This window comes from Zonotrichia albicollis, chromosome 34, assembly GCF_047830755.1.
Source record: "Zonotrichia albicollis isolate bZonAlb1 chromosome 34, bZonAlb1.hap1, whole genome shotgun sequence".
Taxonomy (NCBI): Eukaryota; Metazoa; Chordata; class Aves; order Passeriformes; family Passerellidae; genus Zonotrichia; species Zonotrichia albicollis.
Window position 1 is genome coordinate 2,479,765 of NC_133852.1, and position 16,009 is coordinate 2,495,773.

A 16,009-nucleotide genomic window follows, 5' to 3' on the forward strand; every position below is an offset into this window, starting at 1 on the left:
TTTTGTTTTTTTCTTTTGTGTGTTTTGCTTGATGTTAAAGAGAAGGTTTTTTTTTTTTTCCTGAAGGATGAGTTTGTAAAGCTAAAACAATTAAATGCTGCTGAAAAAGCAAAAAGCAATAGATGTGATACATCTTGTGTTAAAATTGGTCCAGAAGATGCAAGTAGATAAGAAATATTGCTCAAGCCAAATGATTTACAAAGAATAAGAGTGGGGATTGTGAAAAATATATGTCTTTTATGATTGGCTTTTGGCTAATATTAAAATTAATATGTGTTGTGTTAGAAAGTAATGCTGTATTAATTCTCTTAAGTACTATGTTAAATATAGTTTTAGGTTACAAAAATTGTTAAAATAGAAACTATGTTATGTAAGATGCTTTGTTTAACAGAAAGGGCTTGCAGTGAGATAGCAGCCAGAGGACACCTAAATCTTTCAGAGAAAAGAATTTATTGCCTTCTTATCAGAAGAAACGAACTTCTTCTCACCTTGAAGGCGCTGTTAGGATTAGAAGGAAGAAGTTGACAATGACCAGACAGAATCCTGTGTTTGAATGGAATTTATGCATCATGTATGACGTGTATGAATATGCAACGGGCTATTGTTCTTAATGGCTAATCCTTTGTTAAAGGGGGTCCTTTTTCGGGCTCCTCATGCCCAGAAAAAGGTACCCGGATGTCCATAATTCTTTGTTTCTATTGTCTCATATTGTCCTAATTCAATTTGTCCAAATCGTTATTACACTAATTGTGTTACTATTTTTTGAACCATTTTATTACTATTAAACTTGTAAAAATTTTAAAAACAAGTTATTGGAATTTTTCACAGTCCCCAAATGTACCAAAAATCCCCAAATCCCAAAAAAAGCCCCCCAAAATTGGCTAAATCCCCCCAGACTCAGAGAGGCCGTCCTGGATCAGGGGGCACCAGCCGGTGGAACAGGAGCCACTTCAGGGGGCCCTCGGAGCTTTTTGGGGAGGGGGCACCATGGGAAAACCCCCAAAAACCGGAGGGGGGAACCCCTGCAGTGCCCCCTCCCCCCAAAACCCCCAGACCCTGGTTCAGGGTGGGCCTGGGACCCCCCAGGACCCCCAAATCTCCCCCAGACCCCTCCCGGAACACCAAACCCTCCAGAGACCCCCAGTGTTGGCCCAGGACCCCCTGAGAGCTCCCCAGACCCTCCTCCGGGAGGGTCTCAGGTGAGTCTGGGGTCAATTTTGTGGGCAGAAATGGGGGGGTCTGAGAGTCCTGGGGAGGTTTTTGGGGTCCAGGGTGGTTCTGGGCCAACACTGGGGGAGCTCTGACAGCTTTGGGGTTCCTGAAGGGGTCCTGGAGGAGATTTGGGGGCCCCGGGGGGTCTCAGGCCCACCCTGAACCGGGGTCTGGGGGTTTCAGGTGGAGGAAGCACTGCAGGGGTTCCCCTCCCCCCCGGTTTTTGGGGGTTCTCCCATGGTGCCCCCTCCCCAAAAAGCTCCAAGGGCCCCCTGAAGTGGCTCCTGTTCCACTGGCCAATGCCCCCTGATCCAGGCCAGCCCCAATGAGTCTGGGGGGATTTTTGGGTTTTGCGAGGGCTTTTGGGGAAATCGGGATGGCTTTTTGTTGCCTTCTCAAGGCATGGCGACCTGGTTCTTAGTCCGGCACGGTGGCCCAAACCCCAGGGTCACTCGGTCCATATGCTCCTGACACCAACGTGTTGGACAGCAAATGGCGTTTATTGAGGGCTCTCAGGGGTTTTTATGGCTTGGGCAGTCAGTGTCATTTCCTTCTGCTCACGTCCGGCTGGGTGCGGCCAGGCACGGAGCAAAGGTCTGACTGCAGGAGGGGGGATGTCCTGACTGACTGTACAGCCCAATTTCTTCCGCACGCATGTCCCTAACTCTACACAAATTTCCCCCTCCCTCATGATTAGTAAAAGTCATATAAAATTATAAAATGTAGAGGTTACAAAATTTCATGGCTTAGTAAAATTAGTATAAAATTGTAAGTGTGTTAGTAACTGGCACACCTTAAAGTAATTGTCGGTGCTCAACAAACATAATGTTAACCGTTTCTAAACGTTTTTTAACGAATAGCACCAGGTTGTTTAATATGCAAGGCCCGAAGATTAGGGTTAGTGAGATTATAGTGACTGGGCCTATTAGGGTAGAAATCAGGGTGGTGAGCCATGGGGACCGGTTGAACCACGACTCGAACCAGCCTTGTTGAGCTTCTCTGTCCATTTTTCTTAGGTTTAGTCGGTTTCTCAGTTCGGCCATGGAGTCTCTGATGACTCCCGTGTGGTCCACATAAAAGCAGCATTCCTCTCTCAAGGCGGCACACAGGCCTCCTTGCTGCATGAACAAGAGGTCCAGTCCTCACCTGTTTTGGAGGACAACCTCTGAGAGCGAGGAAAGGGATTTTTCAAGGGAAGAGATGGATTTCTCGATCCTTTGCAAGTCCTCGTCAACAGTCATCTGCAGTTGTGCCAGTCCTTGATGTTGTGTTGCAAGGGCTGAGATGCCTGTGGCAGCGCCGGTAGCTCCTAAACCGAGGAGCATTGCGATGGTGATGCCTGTTATCACTTCTCATTTGTGGAGTCGGTCGGATTCCTTGAACAAGCGGTACACCTCTTCTTCCTGGCGATACAGGACTCTGGGGACAATTAGAACTTGGATGCAAAAGTCAGTAGAATGATCGAATTTGTCAAGGAATACACATGGGCTTACCCCAGATCGTTGACAGACCCACATTCCCAATGCAGCTGGGATCACCCAGTGGAACTTCCCTTCCTTAAGTTTGACGAATTCCCGGCAGACGTTGCCCATCTGCTTTGCCAAGGTTGCATTGCCAAAGCATTTGCCTTAGCCCGTAATCTGACTTAGGGTAATGCCTCTCCGGGGGGTGTCCCATCTGCATTGGAGTGGATTGTCTGACTTTGAGAAGATGAATGGGAGATTGAGGGCAACACCTTCGTAAAAAGGGGGTTGTGCATCATAGCATAACCAGCATGACTCTGTGAGGTTCAGGTTGGATTGGTTTAATGATAAGAAGGTAGCATTTACCACACTTAAAAATGGATTGGAGAGGGTTGGTTTGGCTAAGAGATCGGATGGGGAGGAGGTAAGTTTTAGCGTTTGTGTTTTGTGGCTAGAACTACTGTTAGCTGCGATCCCCTTCTGGTGGACGTCCTGACTGGGGGCAGTTTACTGCCACGTGGCCTGCCTGGCCACACTTAAAGCATGCCATCACACTGATTATTGCAGTGCGAACTGCTGCTTGGATGGGAGCTAGGTGTTCTTCCTTTGCAACATGTCTGATCATGGCAGCAACATTGGACCCAGGTGGCAGTGATCTTAAAATGTCTTTGGTGGCTGAGTTGCATTGCTGGCATAGGCAGTCTGCTAGCACAGGACCCTTCGCCTCTGAGGGTAATGCAGAGGAATCTAATGCTGTCTGAAGGCGGTCCACAAACTGAGTGAAGCTCTCACTCTCACTCTGCTTTATAGTGGACCATGGCGATGGTTTGGCTATTACTTTGGAAGCAACACGGATGGCTTCTCGGGCAGCACGGGTTGTTGTCATAACCTCATGGGCCCGCAGGCCCTCAGCCTGAGCCTGGGGGGTGATCATAGTGGGGTCTGTGCCCATTAGCCTCTGTATGCTGGAGCTGTGCAGTGGATGGTCTGCCCCTGTTACTAAGGCTAGCTGCTTTACACAGTTGTCCTCCCATTCCTATTTAAAAACGATCATCCCCGCCCCATCGAAAATCAGCCTGCAAGTCTGTTTGATATCAAAGGGAAGCATATTATCGCCTCCAAAAATGCTGTCAATGAGTGTGGAAACCATGGCAGAATTAATCCCCCTGTCTGCCATCACTTTAATAATTGCTTGTACGTCTTTCGGGTTTACCGGGAATAGGTTCTTTGATTTCTGCCTGCACCCCCCACACGGACCCGGAACACCAGTGTGGCAGACAGAGCCCACTCCGTGCAAGCCATTTTTATTTTCCACCAGTCTGTAAGCGGGGTTCGATCTTTCTCTGATATCTCCTTAACCCACGCAGGAGCGCTGCAGCTAGTGATCTTGTATGCCGCTGCTCCCTTTTTGTTAAAGCCTGAGTCGGTGTCAGAATCATCCTCCGACCACCTTTTGAGCCTGTCCGAGTCCGAGCCGGAAGCCGACTGGCCAGATATTTCCAGGCTGCTCAGCCGTTTTCTTGGGCTCCAACCCCGCCCCTTCTTGCGGGGGTCTGGCCATTCCCTCCCCCAGGGCTCCCCCCGCCTCCTGCTGGGGGAGGTTCTTGCCCTATAAGGACCTAATTTGACCTTCTAAGGGGCCGCCCCTCCTCCCCGCTCGCCCATGCTGGTGCTGTTCAGTGAGCCTTCTGCATTTCCACCCCCCGTGTCATCATTCCAGCCCTGGTCACATGCTCCGGCGCCATTTTCAAACGCATATGGCGGGGGTGCATTTTTATCAACTGCTTCGGGGTCCAATTTTATAGCAGCATTCCGCGCCTCCTCTGCTAGCTCCTCCCAAAACGTCCGCATGCGCTTCCCCCCTCCAATGGTGAGCCTGGTCACTGAGGGAGTTCCGGCGTTCACGCCTCTGTGCGCCCGATAGGGTCAAAGTCCTCAGTGGTTTGCCTTGCTGCCCCTACCCCCAGCTGCAGCGTGGCTAATAGACAAGTTTGCGTGGCTTTCCAGGTTTCTTGCTTTTGCTGAGCTTTTTGCAGAGCCTGGATAACTCTGCCCCACGATTTGAGGTTTTTCCCGTAGCCTGAGTACATGGTTTCCTTGGCCAGAGCCTTCGTGCAATTATCCCATATCTCCAGATGGAGAATTTCTGCCGGGCTTTCTATATCCCCTAGCTTTATCAGTCTCGGCATTGCGAGAAAAATATCCTTAAGCTTACACTCGATACCCCACTGCGTGTGGATCTGACTTACGATCTTCACGATAGCGTCCATGCTCCTCACTGGTCCGGGGGCGTCCCACCCGCTGCACTAGGCCAGCTGTGCAGCCCCCGGTTCCTCATCCCAGCGATCCCCGAACCCCGGGCGGTGACTGTGTCCCGGGTTTTCGGCACGGTGGCCCAAACCCCAGGGTCACTCGGTCCATATGCTCCTGACACCAATGTGGTGGACAGCAAATGGTGTTTATTGAGGGGTCTCAGGGGTTTTTATGGCTTGGGCAGTCAGTGTCATTTCCTTCTGCTCACGTTCGGCTGGGTGCGGCCAGGCACGGAGCAAAGGTCTGACTGCAGGAGGGGGGATGTCCTGACTGACCGTACAGCCTGAATTCTTCCACACACATATCCCAAACTCTCCACAGAGAGTACAAATTTTGGCAATAGGCATCTGAAAAGTCAGAGACTTCCTTTCCATAGCAAGGAAAGCACGGAGCCTCACTGCTCCAGGAGCTGATGAGAGGCAGCCCTTGACATCCCAAGATCAGCCAGAGCTGTCAGGTGGCCCCTGGGAGACCAAGCCAGCCAGAATTGTTCCATGTTCCCTGGGTTCCATGGGGCCCCACAGTGTCCCAATGGTTCCTTGCTTCCATGAGGCCCTCAGGTGTCATAATGCCCCTTTGGGGACATGAGGCCCTGAAGGTTGGAATGGTCTCCAAGGTTCCATCAGGACCCACAGAGTCATAATGGTCTCTGGGTCCATGAAGCCCCTCTGTGCCACAATGACCCCCTTGGTTCCATGAGGTCCCCACAGTCTCCCAGGCATCTCCATGGGAAGGGAAGAACCCAGCCCCAGTGTTGCAGGGGCAGCCACCAGAGGCCAAGTCCATCTAGCCTTGACGGTACTGGCAGCTTTTGCCTGGGAGCAACCCTTGGATATTCAGAATTTCAGAGGTGGAATCCCAGTTTCAGACATGGACACTGCAGAAGGATGGTTCTTTTCCATAGGGAGGAAAGCACAGAACACCAGTGGTGTTTCCGGGGCAGATGAATGGGGGCCATCAGAGGCCTAGGCCAGGCAGACCTCTCTGTCCTGGCAGCTTTTGTCTGAAAGCAACCCTTGGATATCGGGAATTTGGGAGGTGGCACCCCAGTTTTGGCTGTTTCTGCATGGATAAAGATGGTTCTTTTCCATAGGAAGGAAAGCACACAGCCCCAGTGTTTGGACAGCAGGGGAGAGGCACCCCCAGGAGCACAAGGGCAGCTACACCTGTCTGTCCTGGCAGCTTTCACTTGGGAGCAATCCTTGCATGTACTGAGTTTTGAGCATGGAATACCAATTTTGGCCATGGTCAAGATAGCTGGTTTTTTTTCCCATAGGAAAGCAAAACAAAAAGTCTAAGTGTTTTGGAAGCAGATGAGAGGTGGCCACCCTCAGGCCAAGCCAGCCAGACCTGTCTCTCCTGGCACCTTTTGTTTAGGGGCTTTTCTTGGACATAGGGCATTTTGGAGGTGGAATCTCAGTTTTGGCTATGGGCGCCTGAACAGGAAGAATTCTTTTTACTAGGGAGGAAAGCACAGAGCCCCAGTGTTTCAGAGGCAGATGAGGGCCAGCCCTCAGCAAGCCAAGGCCAGCCAGACTTGTCAGTCCTGGCAGCTTTTGTCTGGGAGCTATCCTTGGATATAGGGAATTCCAGAGGCAGTTGCCCAATTTTGGCATAAGTGCCTGGTTGAGACGGATGTTTTGTTCCCATAAGAAAGAAAAGCAGATGGTCCCAGGGTTTCAAAGGCAGATGAGAGGTGGCCCCCGGTAGCCAAGGCAGCCAGATCTGTCTCTCCTGGCAGATTTCATCTGGGAACAATCTGTGCATGTAAGGGAATTTGGAGAAGGAATCCCAGTTTTGGCCATGGGGCGCTGGAGGAGGATCAGGACAGTTGTCTCCCTTAGGAAGGAGAGCCCAGAGCCCCAGTGCTTCAGGGGCAGATGAGGAGCAACCCTCCACATGCCAAGGTCAACCAGACCAGTCCAGCAGCCCCCGGGAGGCCAAACCAGCCACACCTGCTCCCTGTGCCCTTGGTTCCATGGGGCCCCACAGTGTCCCAATGGTCTCCTTGATTCTAGGAGTCCCTGCAGTGTCACAGTCTTCTCCTTTCTTCTGCAGTGTCACAACACCCCCTTGGCTTCCCTGAGCCCTTGCAATGTGTCCCCATGGCCCCTCAGCTTTCCATGGCCCTGCTGTGTCACAATGGCTCCTTGGTTCCATGGGCCCCACAGCTTCATCCTTGGCCCTTGGTTCCACAGGGGGCCTGAGTTTCACAATGGTCCCCTCCGACTCCATGAGGCACCAGAGTGTCACAATGGTCTCTCTGCTCCCATGAGGTTCCATAGTGCCACCGTGGTGATCTTGGATCTGCATTGTCACAATGGCCCTTGGTTCCATGAGTTTCTGGACTCTCAGCAATGGTTTCTTTGTTCCAGAGGGGCCTTGATGTGTCACAGGGCTCTGTGGTTGGGGTTTGTGTCTCACCCACGTTGGAACCCCAGCAGTTGGTAGCCATGTGCATTTCTTTCTATAGAGCTTCTGTCCTCCTGTCTCTCTGTCTTCTTCTTCTAATGCTCTTGATACAGAACATTTTGTGATAACTCAACAACTTAAGTGATTAAATGTTTCCAGGTGCAACGGGCTGAGTTAATGAAGTTACTGCTATGGTGTTTTATGTTGAATTGGATCTTTTATTAAATCTTTGTCGAAAATTTCTTGATTTTCTGTACTTTGCCAGTAAAAGTTTCTGTCATTTTGACCTCTTGAGAATATATGGTTGGTGTTTGCTTGTGCACCAAACTCCAGTAAAGGAATCCGTGGTTACTGTGAGAAATGCCTGCTGACTTTCAAAATTTTAAAAGGTTTATTCAACCTTAACAGAAATTAAAACAAAAGGACTAAATAAGGAAGAACAGGCCTGGGAGCTTCCCTCGTGGCTGCCTACCACGTGCCTGGCTCGTCCTCAAGATGGACACTTTGCCTTTTATATCCCAGGGAATTGCATCAGCCAACCCTGGCCCCTCCCCCAGTCTGTCAGTCAACTCTTCTTTGCTGTTTATTGGTGGACTCTGATTTCCTGCAGCTTCATTGGAGGGTCAGGTGCTGTCATGCCACGCCCCCTCCCCGTGAAACAAGTTTTTGTACTTACCTTCCTTCCACCTGTCCTGGATGGCTCAGGCTGTCTGATGGCAACAACAGGGGGGAAAGGGGACTGTGGGAAGAAGAGAGGACATCTAACCAACAGACTGCAAAAACATAATCACACATCAATAAAGCTTCTCTTAATATTCACACAGCATTCATCCCTTAATTGTGAGAGCCAATCATCTCATTAGCCATCTATAACACAAAGGGACCTAAAATCACCCTTAAAAGGTAAAAGTACCCAAAGAGGACTAAAATCCACCCATATGGGCCTAAAATCAGCCAAAGGCATCTAAAATCCACCTTAAACCTGCCCAGTTTATCCTAAAATCACTCAAACAGGCCCAACCCCCACCCAAATGGGCCTGAAATCATCCAACGGGATCTAAAATCCTCCCTCAAACTCACCACATTTGGCCTAAAATCAGCCAAAGAGGCCTAAGATCCACCCTAAAAGTCTTGAAATCACTGCAAGGGATCTGAAATGAACCTTAAACCTGCCCAGTTTGGCCTAAAATCACCCAAATGGACCCAAATTCTCCAGGAAAAAGATCAAACCCAGCAGCAGAACCAGCAGCACCCGCAGCAAGACTGAGACCAACACTGGAACTGGGATTGGCAGCGCTACAAGACCAGCACCGGGACTAGGACCGAGACCCAGACCAGAACCAGCACCAGAACTGGCACTGGGAGCAAGACTGGCAACAAGCCTGACACTGGGCCTGGCACCAGGACCACTTTGGAACTGGGACTGGCACCGGCAGCGCTCCAGGACTGGGATCAGGACCGAGACTGGAACCTGGCACCTGCACCAGGACTGCTCTGGGACCGGGACCAGGACCGTGACCGGGAGCCCTCCAGGACTGATACCGAGACCGTCACCAGAACCAGCACCGAGACTGGCAGCGCTCCGGGACCCGGACCAGCACCCGTAGCAGCACTGGGTCCAGAACCGCTCTGAGACCAAGACTGAGACCGGGACCGGCACCTAAATCAGGGGAGGGTCTTTGGTGGCAGCTGCCCTGGCTCAAGAGAGACACTGAGAGAGAAACAGAGCAGGAAAGAGAGGCAGAAGAGAAAGGAAGACACAAAAATAATCAGCTGAGAAGGTGGCATTCTGCAAACAGAACTGCAACTGACTAAAAATGAATGCGACAGAAATCACTAACTCTGAAAGTTTTATTTACTATCAAATATATCCCACGCAGCCAGCTCCACACAATCCCCATCCCACCGCTCCAAATTGCAATCCCACTTCTCTCAATCTCCTTCCAACCCCATCTAACTCTGGTGGCTGTGGAATGGAGTGAGTTTGGCATGGGATTGAGTTTTTTAGTGTGGGAACAAGGCATTTTGAAGTGGGATTGAGCCTGTATGAATTAAATTCAGTTGTTTGACACGGGATTTAATTTTTTTGGGATGACCATATTGGCTTTTGGAGTGCAAAGAGATGAAGAACACAGACCCCCTCACAGACCGCACAAATCTTCCAGAATATTGTCTCCTAACCATCAAGTCCCCTTTAAAAACCTCTGAAATTCTAGGACTTTAGACATCTTTGATCACGTTATTTCATTTAACCCTGTTTGGGCTGTTTCTAAGGGATGAAGATGAAGCAGAAGAAAATTAAGGTCAAACCAAAAGTAGAAGCAGCCAGGTGTGTTGCCAACATGGATCACAGGGAATGTGAGTGATCAGGGTTGTTCCCAAAGTGCCTCCTCCAGTGGGGGATGGAGCTGGAGCAGCACACGAAGCTCTTCCTGCACTTGGGGCACTCACAGGGCTTCCCTCAGTGAAGCCTCCATTGGTGTTTGTTCAAGTGAGAGCTCTGTGAGAAGCTCTTCCCACACTGGGGACACTCGTAGGACCTTTCCCCAGTGTGGATGCGCCGGTGTCTGATGAAGGTGCAGTTGTCCCTGAATCCCTTACCACAGTCGAGGCAGTGGAAGGGCCTCTCCTCTGTGTGAATCCAATAGTGCTGGAGGAGATGGGAGCTTGTCTGAAACCTCTTCCTGCACGTATCATACTTGTAGGGCCTCTCCCCAGTGTGGATGCGCCGGTGCTTGATGAGGGTGGAGTTGTCCCTGAATCCCTTCCTGCAGTCAGGGCACTGGAAGGGCCTCTCCTCTGTGTGACTCTGATAGTGGCGGAGGAGATTGGAGCTGGTCAGAAACCTCTTCCCACACTCCCCACAGTCATAGAGCCTCTCCCCAGTGTGGGTCCTCTGGTGCTTGGACAGGTCAGACCTGCTGCTGAAACTCTTCCCACACTCCCCACACTCATAGGGCCTCTCCCCAGTGTGGATCCTCTGATGCTGGATAAGGTGGGAGCTCTGGTTGAAGCTCTTTCCACAGTCCCCACATGTCGAAGGAAGGGGACCAGGACACCAGCTGGTTCATCACAGGTCCAGTTTATTAAAGAAAGCATCAAACACTTATACAGCAAATAATAAGCTTATGAATATTCTGTAAGCCAAGCAATCTATTGGTTAAACTATACCATGAACTCTTCCTCATTCCTTAGGGGTTACATCTCTCTTTTCTCATGTCTCTTTCACTATGTGTTATCATACTACAGCTAGGCCCAAGGACACACTATCTCGCAGGTGCAGGACTTGGAATTAACCACAGTTTTGTACTTTTCCAGTCTCTATTCAGCTAAATTCCCAACACTTCCCCTGTTTTTATTTTTTTGGAAAAGCAAAATTCTATGGGCTAACTGTGTCACACTCTTTGCAACACAAGAATAGGCAACTCTAACAACTAAACAGTATTCTCAGCTAGCAAGGTTTCTCTCTAACAAGGGATCTAAGCTAGGGAAACAAACTGAAAAGGCTATCACTATTTATAGGATATGCTATATGACAGATACATAAAGAATTTTATGTGCTACAAGGCTCAAACAAAACTCAGGTGTGCTAATACAACCTACAAAAATAAGCTAAAGGAGAAACGTGTACGCAGGTTTTACCTGCCTCGTTTGCTTTCTATTCTCAAACAGCAGATCTACTTCAAACAGAAATGGCTTTACTCACAAATGCTTCTGATTGTCTCTTTTAACTAAAGTTTCTCTGATGTCCACAACAACACTTTACACACAAGTCAGAAAATAAACGCCTATCATAAAAGCATAAATCTATCTAACATCCCTTAAACTTAATAGCATTTAGACTTAAAATAATTAAAACTTTTTAACTTAACAAAACTTAACTGACTTTAAATTCTACATAACTTAAACCTAATATAATTTAAACTTAACAGAATCTAACTTTACTTAAACTTAATAACACTTAAACTTAACAGAAATTATACTGAACAGCACTCAACCTAACAGAAGATAAACTTAACAAAACTTAAACTTAACAGTATTTACCATTTAATGGCACTTAATAGATAATTTAACTTAATCTACTTAGTAACAAATAAAACTTACTATAGAAATGGAATATAGCATTTACTATAACTTACTTACAGGCCCGATTCTAAAATACTAAACTAAAACAACTTTTTTTCACGTGTTTGCTGCAGCATTTTTATACTTGAATGCACTTAAACATAAAAAGTTTGTTCAAGGTATACTTGTGGAAAAATTCTTTTGAATTCAGTGCTTGCTTTTACATCTATCACATCTAAACAAAGCTTAAAAAATACAAAACCCACACTCATTACATCTTACTTCTACAATCACTTTAACACATTTTTAACATTTTTAAATTTTTCAAAATACAATTTCAGAGTTTAATGTTCTACCATCTGAGTTATTTAGGCTTCTGATAGTTAAAGTCTCTTTTACAGTCTCTGCTAGGAAGAACAAAAACTCCTTTTAACTTAGGTGAGAAACGTCTTGATAGTAATGGTCCTTGGTGTCGCTTGTTTATTATCACTGGTTTCTTAATTGCAGTAAGGACCTCTTCTTTTGTTGACAAGAGTCACATTTATTACAGCTGTTAGGTCTAAAGCTGAAGCTTTTGCCGGCTGCGGGGCGGAGGGAGAAGCGCTCCCGCTGGAAAAGCGCTTCGGTCCCGTGGCGCCTGTGTCGGAGCTGGCGACCCCCCCGCGCTGGGTTCTTTGTTTCGCGAAACTCGCCGCCAGGCTGAATCAATGCGTGCGCAGCACCCGTGGCTGCGCGGGTCGCTCCCCCCACGGCAGCTCCGCTCCCCCCGTGGCTGCCGCCGCTACCGCCACTACAGAGCAGCATCTCAGGCGGCCGCTCGCCGCGGCTGCTCTCCATGGCGCAGCGCCCATGCCGAGTTCAGAGGGGCACAGCCCGCAGGTGCCCTGAGCCGCGGCTCCAGCTTATTGTGCATCACCCACCATGGCTTGCTCGGTTTCTTTGCTGTCTTATAATCTTCTAAAACTGCTTCCCACAGTATATCCCCAAATTTTCTCCGTTCTGAGAGTTCATGGACCGTATGTGGGTTAAGGAAAACTTCTTTAGCATAGCCGTAGGGTAACAGCCCTAGTAGCTCCTTTTTTAAATCTATCCCCTTTAGTCATTGCCTTTCTAAATATGCGGCAAATAAATTATGTGCTGTTGCCTATTCATACCTATTTCATGAGCGCTCTTGCAGCTTTCCAAGCTCCGGCAGACACGTATGGCTTGAGTCACCGATGTGAACCCCGAGGGTGCTTCAAAATTCCAGCACTGTCCCGGCTGCAAATAGGACCCAACTCCAACTTCCTCGCCCGTGGCGTGCTCTTCCCCTTTTTCTTTTAGTGCGAGACGAGGGGTCAGCGTTCGGGGTCAACCATTTGTCGAAGGAAGGGGACCAGGACACCATCTGGTTCATCACAGGTCCAGTTTATTAAAGAAAGCATCAAACACTTATACAGCAAATAATAAGCTTATGAATATTCTGTAAGCCAAGCAATCTATTGGTTAAACTATACCATGAACTCTTCCTCATTCCTTAGGGGTTACATCTCTCTTTTCTCATGTCTCTTTCACTATGTGTTATCATACTACAGCTAGGCCCAAGGACACACTATCTCGCAGGTGCAGGACTTGGAATTAACCACAGTTTTGTACTTTTCCAGTCTCTATTCAGCTAAATTCCCAACACCCACACTCATAGGGCTTCTCCCCAGTGTGGATCCTCTGGTGCGTGATCAGTTGGGAGCTCCAGCTGAAGTTCTTCCCACACTCTGAACACTCATAGGACCGTTCCCCAGTGTGGCTCCTCTGATGGACGATAAGGTTGGAGGTCCTCCTGAAGCTCTTCCCACACTCCCCACACTCGTAGGGCCAGTCCCCAGTGTGGGTCCTCTGGTGCTGGATCAGCCTGCAGCTCCACCTGAAGCTCTTCCCACACTCCACGCACGTCTGGGTCTTCTCCCCATCATGGAGCTGCTCATGGAACAGCAGCTCCGAGCTCTGGCTCCATCTCCGGCCGCCTTCCCAGCCCAGGCTGGCTCTTTCCCCCTCAGATCCCCGCCGTGTTTGCAGCGCCTCCTCGTGCGGCATCTCCGCGGCTTTTCCTCCCCGTTGGCTTCCTGTGCCGTGGAGCTGCTCAAAACGGCCTCTGCCACCAGGTTCTGCTGCGGGCATTTGTCCTCCCTGCTCTCCATGCTCAGCTCCTGCTCTGGGGGAGGAAGGACAAGGACAGGATGGGATTTGCCTCCGTGCCATAGGCAAGGGCAAGGAGATCCCCCCAGGGCTGTGCTGCAGCCGGGGCCGTGCTGGGCTGGGAGATGGAGCAGCACAGGGGGAAAGGGGCACTGACTTCCTCCTCACCTGCCTCAGTGTCCTGGAGCATCTTCCTCTTCCTCACCACCTCCCAGGGGTTGGCAATGGGAAATCCTGGATTGGGGGAAACAAGGGATGAGCACGTTTGTAGGAGTGTTGGGGAGTAGCAAGGTCGGGACGGACGGAGACGAGAGATCTCTGAAGCCAGGTCATGGAACTTGCAGTTTATTGCAAAGGGCCTGGGTGCAGGGCCCTACTTGGAGCTGCCAGCCACAGCTTGGAGCAGGTCCGAGAGAAAAGAGGGGTAGAGAGCATGAGAGGGTGAGATAGGAAGAGGGTAAGAGTGTAAGAGAGTAAGGTTCCCGTTACAACACAATAAATATTCTTCTGGGTTGAATATTCTATTTCTCACTAACCAATCTAGTACAAGATACAAATCCTAGATCATTTACATACAGCCTTTAAGAAGCATTACATCACCACACTGTGTTACATTTCAAGCCCTACAAACTACACTTTGGACCCCTTGTGCTAAGCTAGTAGGGTCTGCTCTGACCCTTGGATCAGGCTGCAAGCAGAGGGACTTGCTTCATCAAAAGGGGATTACCTTCAGTCGGGCCACACCATTGTTTTCCAGTTGCTCAGTAACTAAGGTATCCCAAAGTTTGCTTTCATCTCAATCTTGCTTATAGCTTCTATATTCCCAAATTCTTTTGCCAGACAGTCATATTTATAAGGCTTCCCTGTTTTATCTTCCCCCAGCACATGATGAGTTTCAAGGTCCTTCTGCCCAAGTCCATCTGTACAAGTCACCGGACACCTAGGCTCCAGAAATCCCTCCCAAACACCAAGATTCAGCCCTGAAAAAGCCTCCCAGGAGTTGCCCGTCCCTGGTCCCTCCCCTTTGGTGTTTGGGGGTTCCCCCCTGTCCCCGCTGCTGGGGTCACACTTGGATTGTGGGTCCCCCTTCTCCTCGGTGCCCGCCCTGCCCAGGCTGCTGGCAGTCCCAGCAATGCCAAAAGCTCCCCCCTCTTGGCTCTCCCCATTTCGGGATGCCGGGGCTCTTTGGGCTCCCGGGCTCCCTTCTCCCCTCATTCTCTGCTCGGGGCTGCAGCGGCTCCAAGGAGTCCCCCCTGCCCCTCTCCAGGCTCTTGAGGCTCCCGCCAATGGCGGCGCTCCCCCCTCTCTGGGCCCCCCCCTTTGGGCTCCTGGGGGACACAGGGCTCTGCTCCTCCAGGCTGCCTCTGCCGGCAGCCGCCACCGGCACCCCCCGATGTCCCCCCAAGGGGCCTTTTCCGCTCAGCCTTGGACTGCTTCATTCTCCAAACATCCCCCAAAAAAGGCAACCCAGGGACCCCCGGGATATCTGGGCCGGGATCCCCCTCCTGGCTCACCTGCGTGACGGGGGGGGGGGGCGATGATCCAGCAGGTGGGAGCTGCGAATTTAGGCAGGGCTCGAGCACGGCTCCGTCTGCTCAGCCTTGATCCGCCTTTGTCCCTCCTCTTCCTCTTCTTCCTGCTCCTCCTCTGTCTGATCTCCACCTCCTTCTCTTCCTCCATCTCTCCTCCCTCTCCTTCTTCCCCCTAACCCCACCTCCTTCCCTCTTCTTTATCCTCCCGCTCCCCCTCTTCCATTCCCCCTCTTCCTTTTCCTCTGACTTATCTCCACCTCTTTCTCCTCTTCCATCCCACCCCTTCCATTCCCCCTCCTCCTCCTCTTCCCCCCGACCCCGCCTCCTCCTCCCCCTCATCCCTGCCCTTCCCTCCCTCCTCCTCCTCCCCCAGCAGCAGCCACACCCTCGCTGCCCCGTTCCCGCAGCCCTCGCAGCCCGTGCCAGGAGCGGGGATGGAGCCGGGACAGGTCGGGATGGGCAGCGCGGGGCTCTCGGCTGCTCCCAACCGCTGCGGGCGGGGGGAACCCGGCCCGGGCCAAAGGAGAGGCAAACTGGGCAAACTGGGGGCTGCACATCCAAACTGGGCCTTGCTGGGGACCCTGCCTGGCCACTGCCAGCCCTTGGGGCTCCTCTCGGCACATCCGCCAGGGGGGAACGCACACAGGGCTGGGGGATCCCAGCAGTGACAGCACTGCCAGGGAGTGGGCTGCACTGCGATCATACTGGGAGTGAGCAGGAGCTTGAAAAGGGGAAATTGAGACCATGTTAGAGGCAAATGGGATACACTGGGAGTGACTGACTGCATGCTGGGGGTGATTGGAAACTGCTGGACTTATACTGGGAAGAACTGGGATCATG

General features: G+C 50.6%; 2 protein-coding genes across 2 annotated transcripts in view; both read right to left on the reverse strand.

Moving 5' to 3' along the window:
* LOC102065258 (uncharacterized) overlaps window positions 1-15,379 on the reverse strand; it is a 78,410-nt gene extending 63,031 nt beyond the window's left edge. Inside the window, 1 exon segment of the mRNA XM_074531056.1 lies at window positions 15,152-15,379. Coding sequence (XP_074387157.1) covers window positions 15,152-15,317 — 166 coding nt within the window. The 5' untranslated portion in view covers window positions 15,318-15,379.
* LOC141726284 (uncharacterized) lies at window positions 9,024-13,535 on the reverse strand. The gene is made up of 2 exons (XM_074531029.1): window positions 13,507-13,535; window positions 9,024-10,462 (listed from the first exon to the last, which is right to left on the reverse strand). The coding sequence occupies exons 1-2, from the start codon at window positions 13,533-13,535 to the stop codon at window positions 9,862-9,864; spliced, it is 630 nt and encodes a 209-aa protein (XP_074387130.1). The 3' UTR covers window positions 9,024-9,861.
* Window positions 15,380-16,009: the final 630 nt, after the last annotated feature.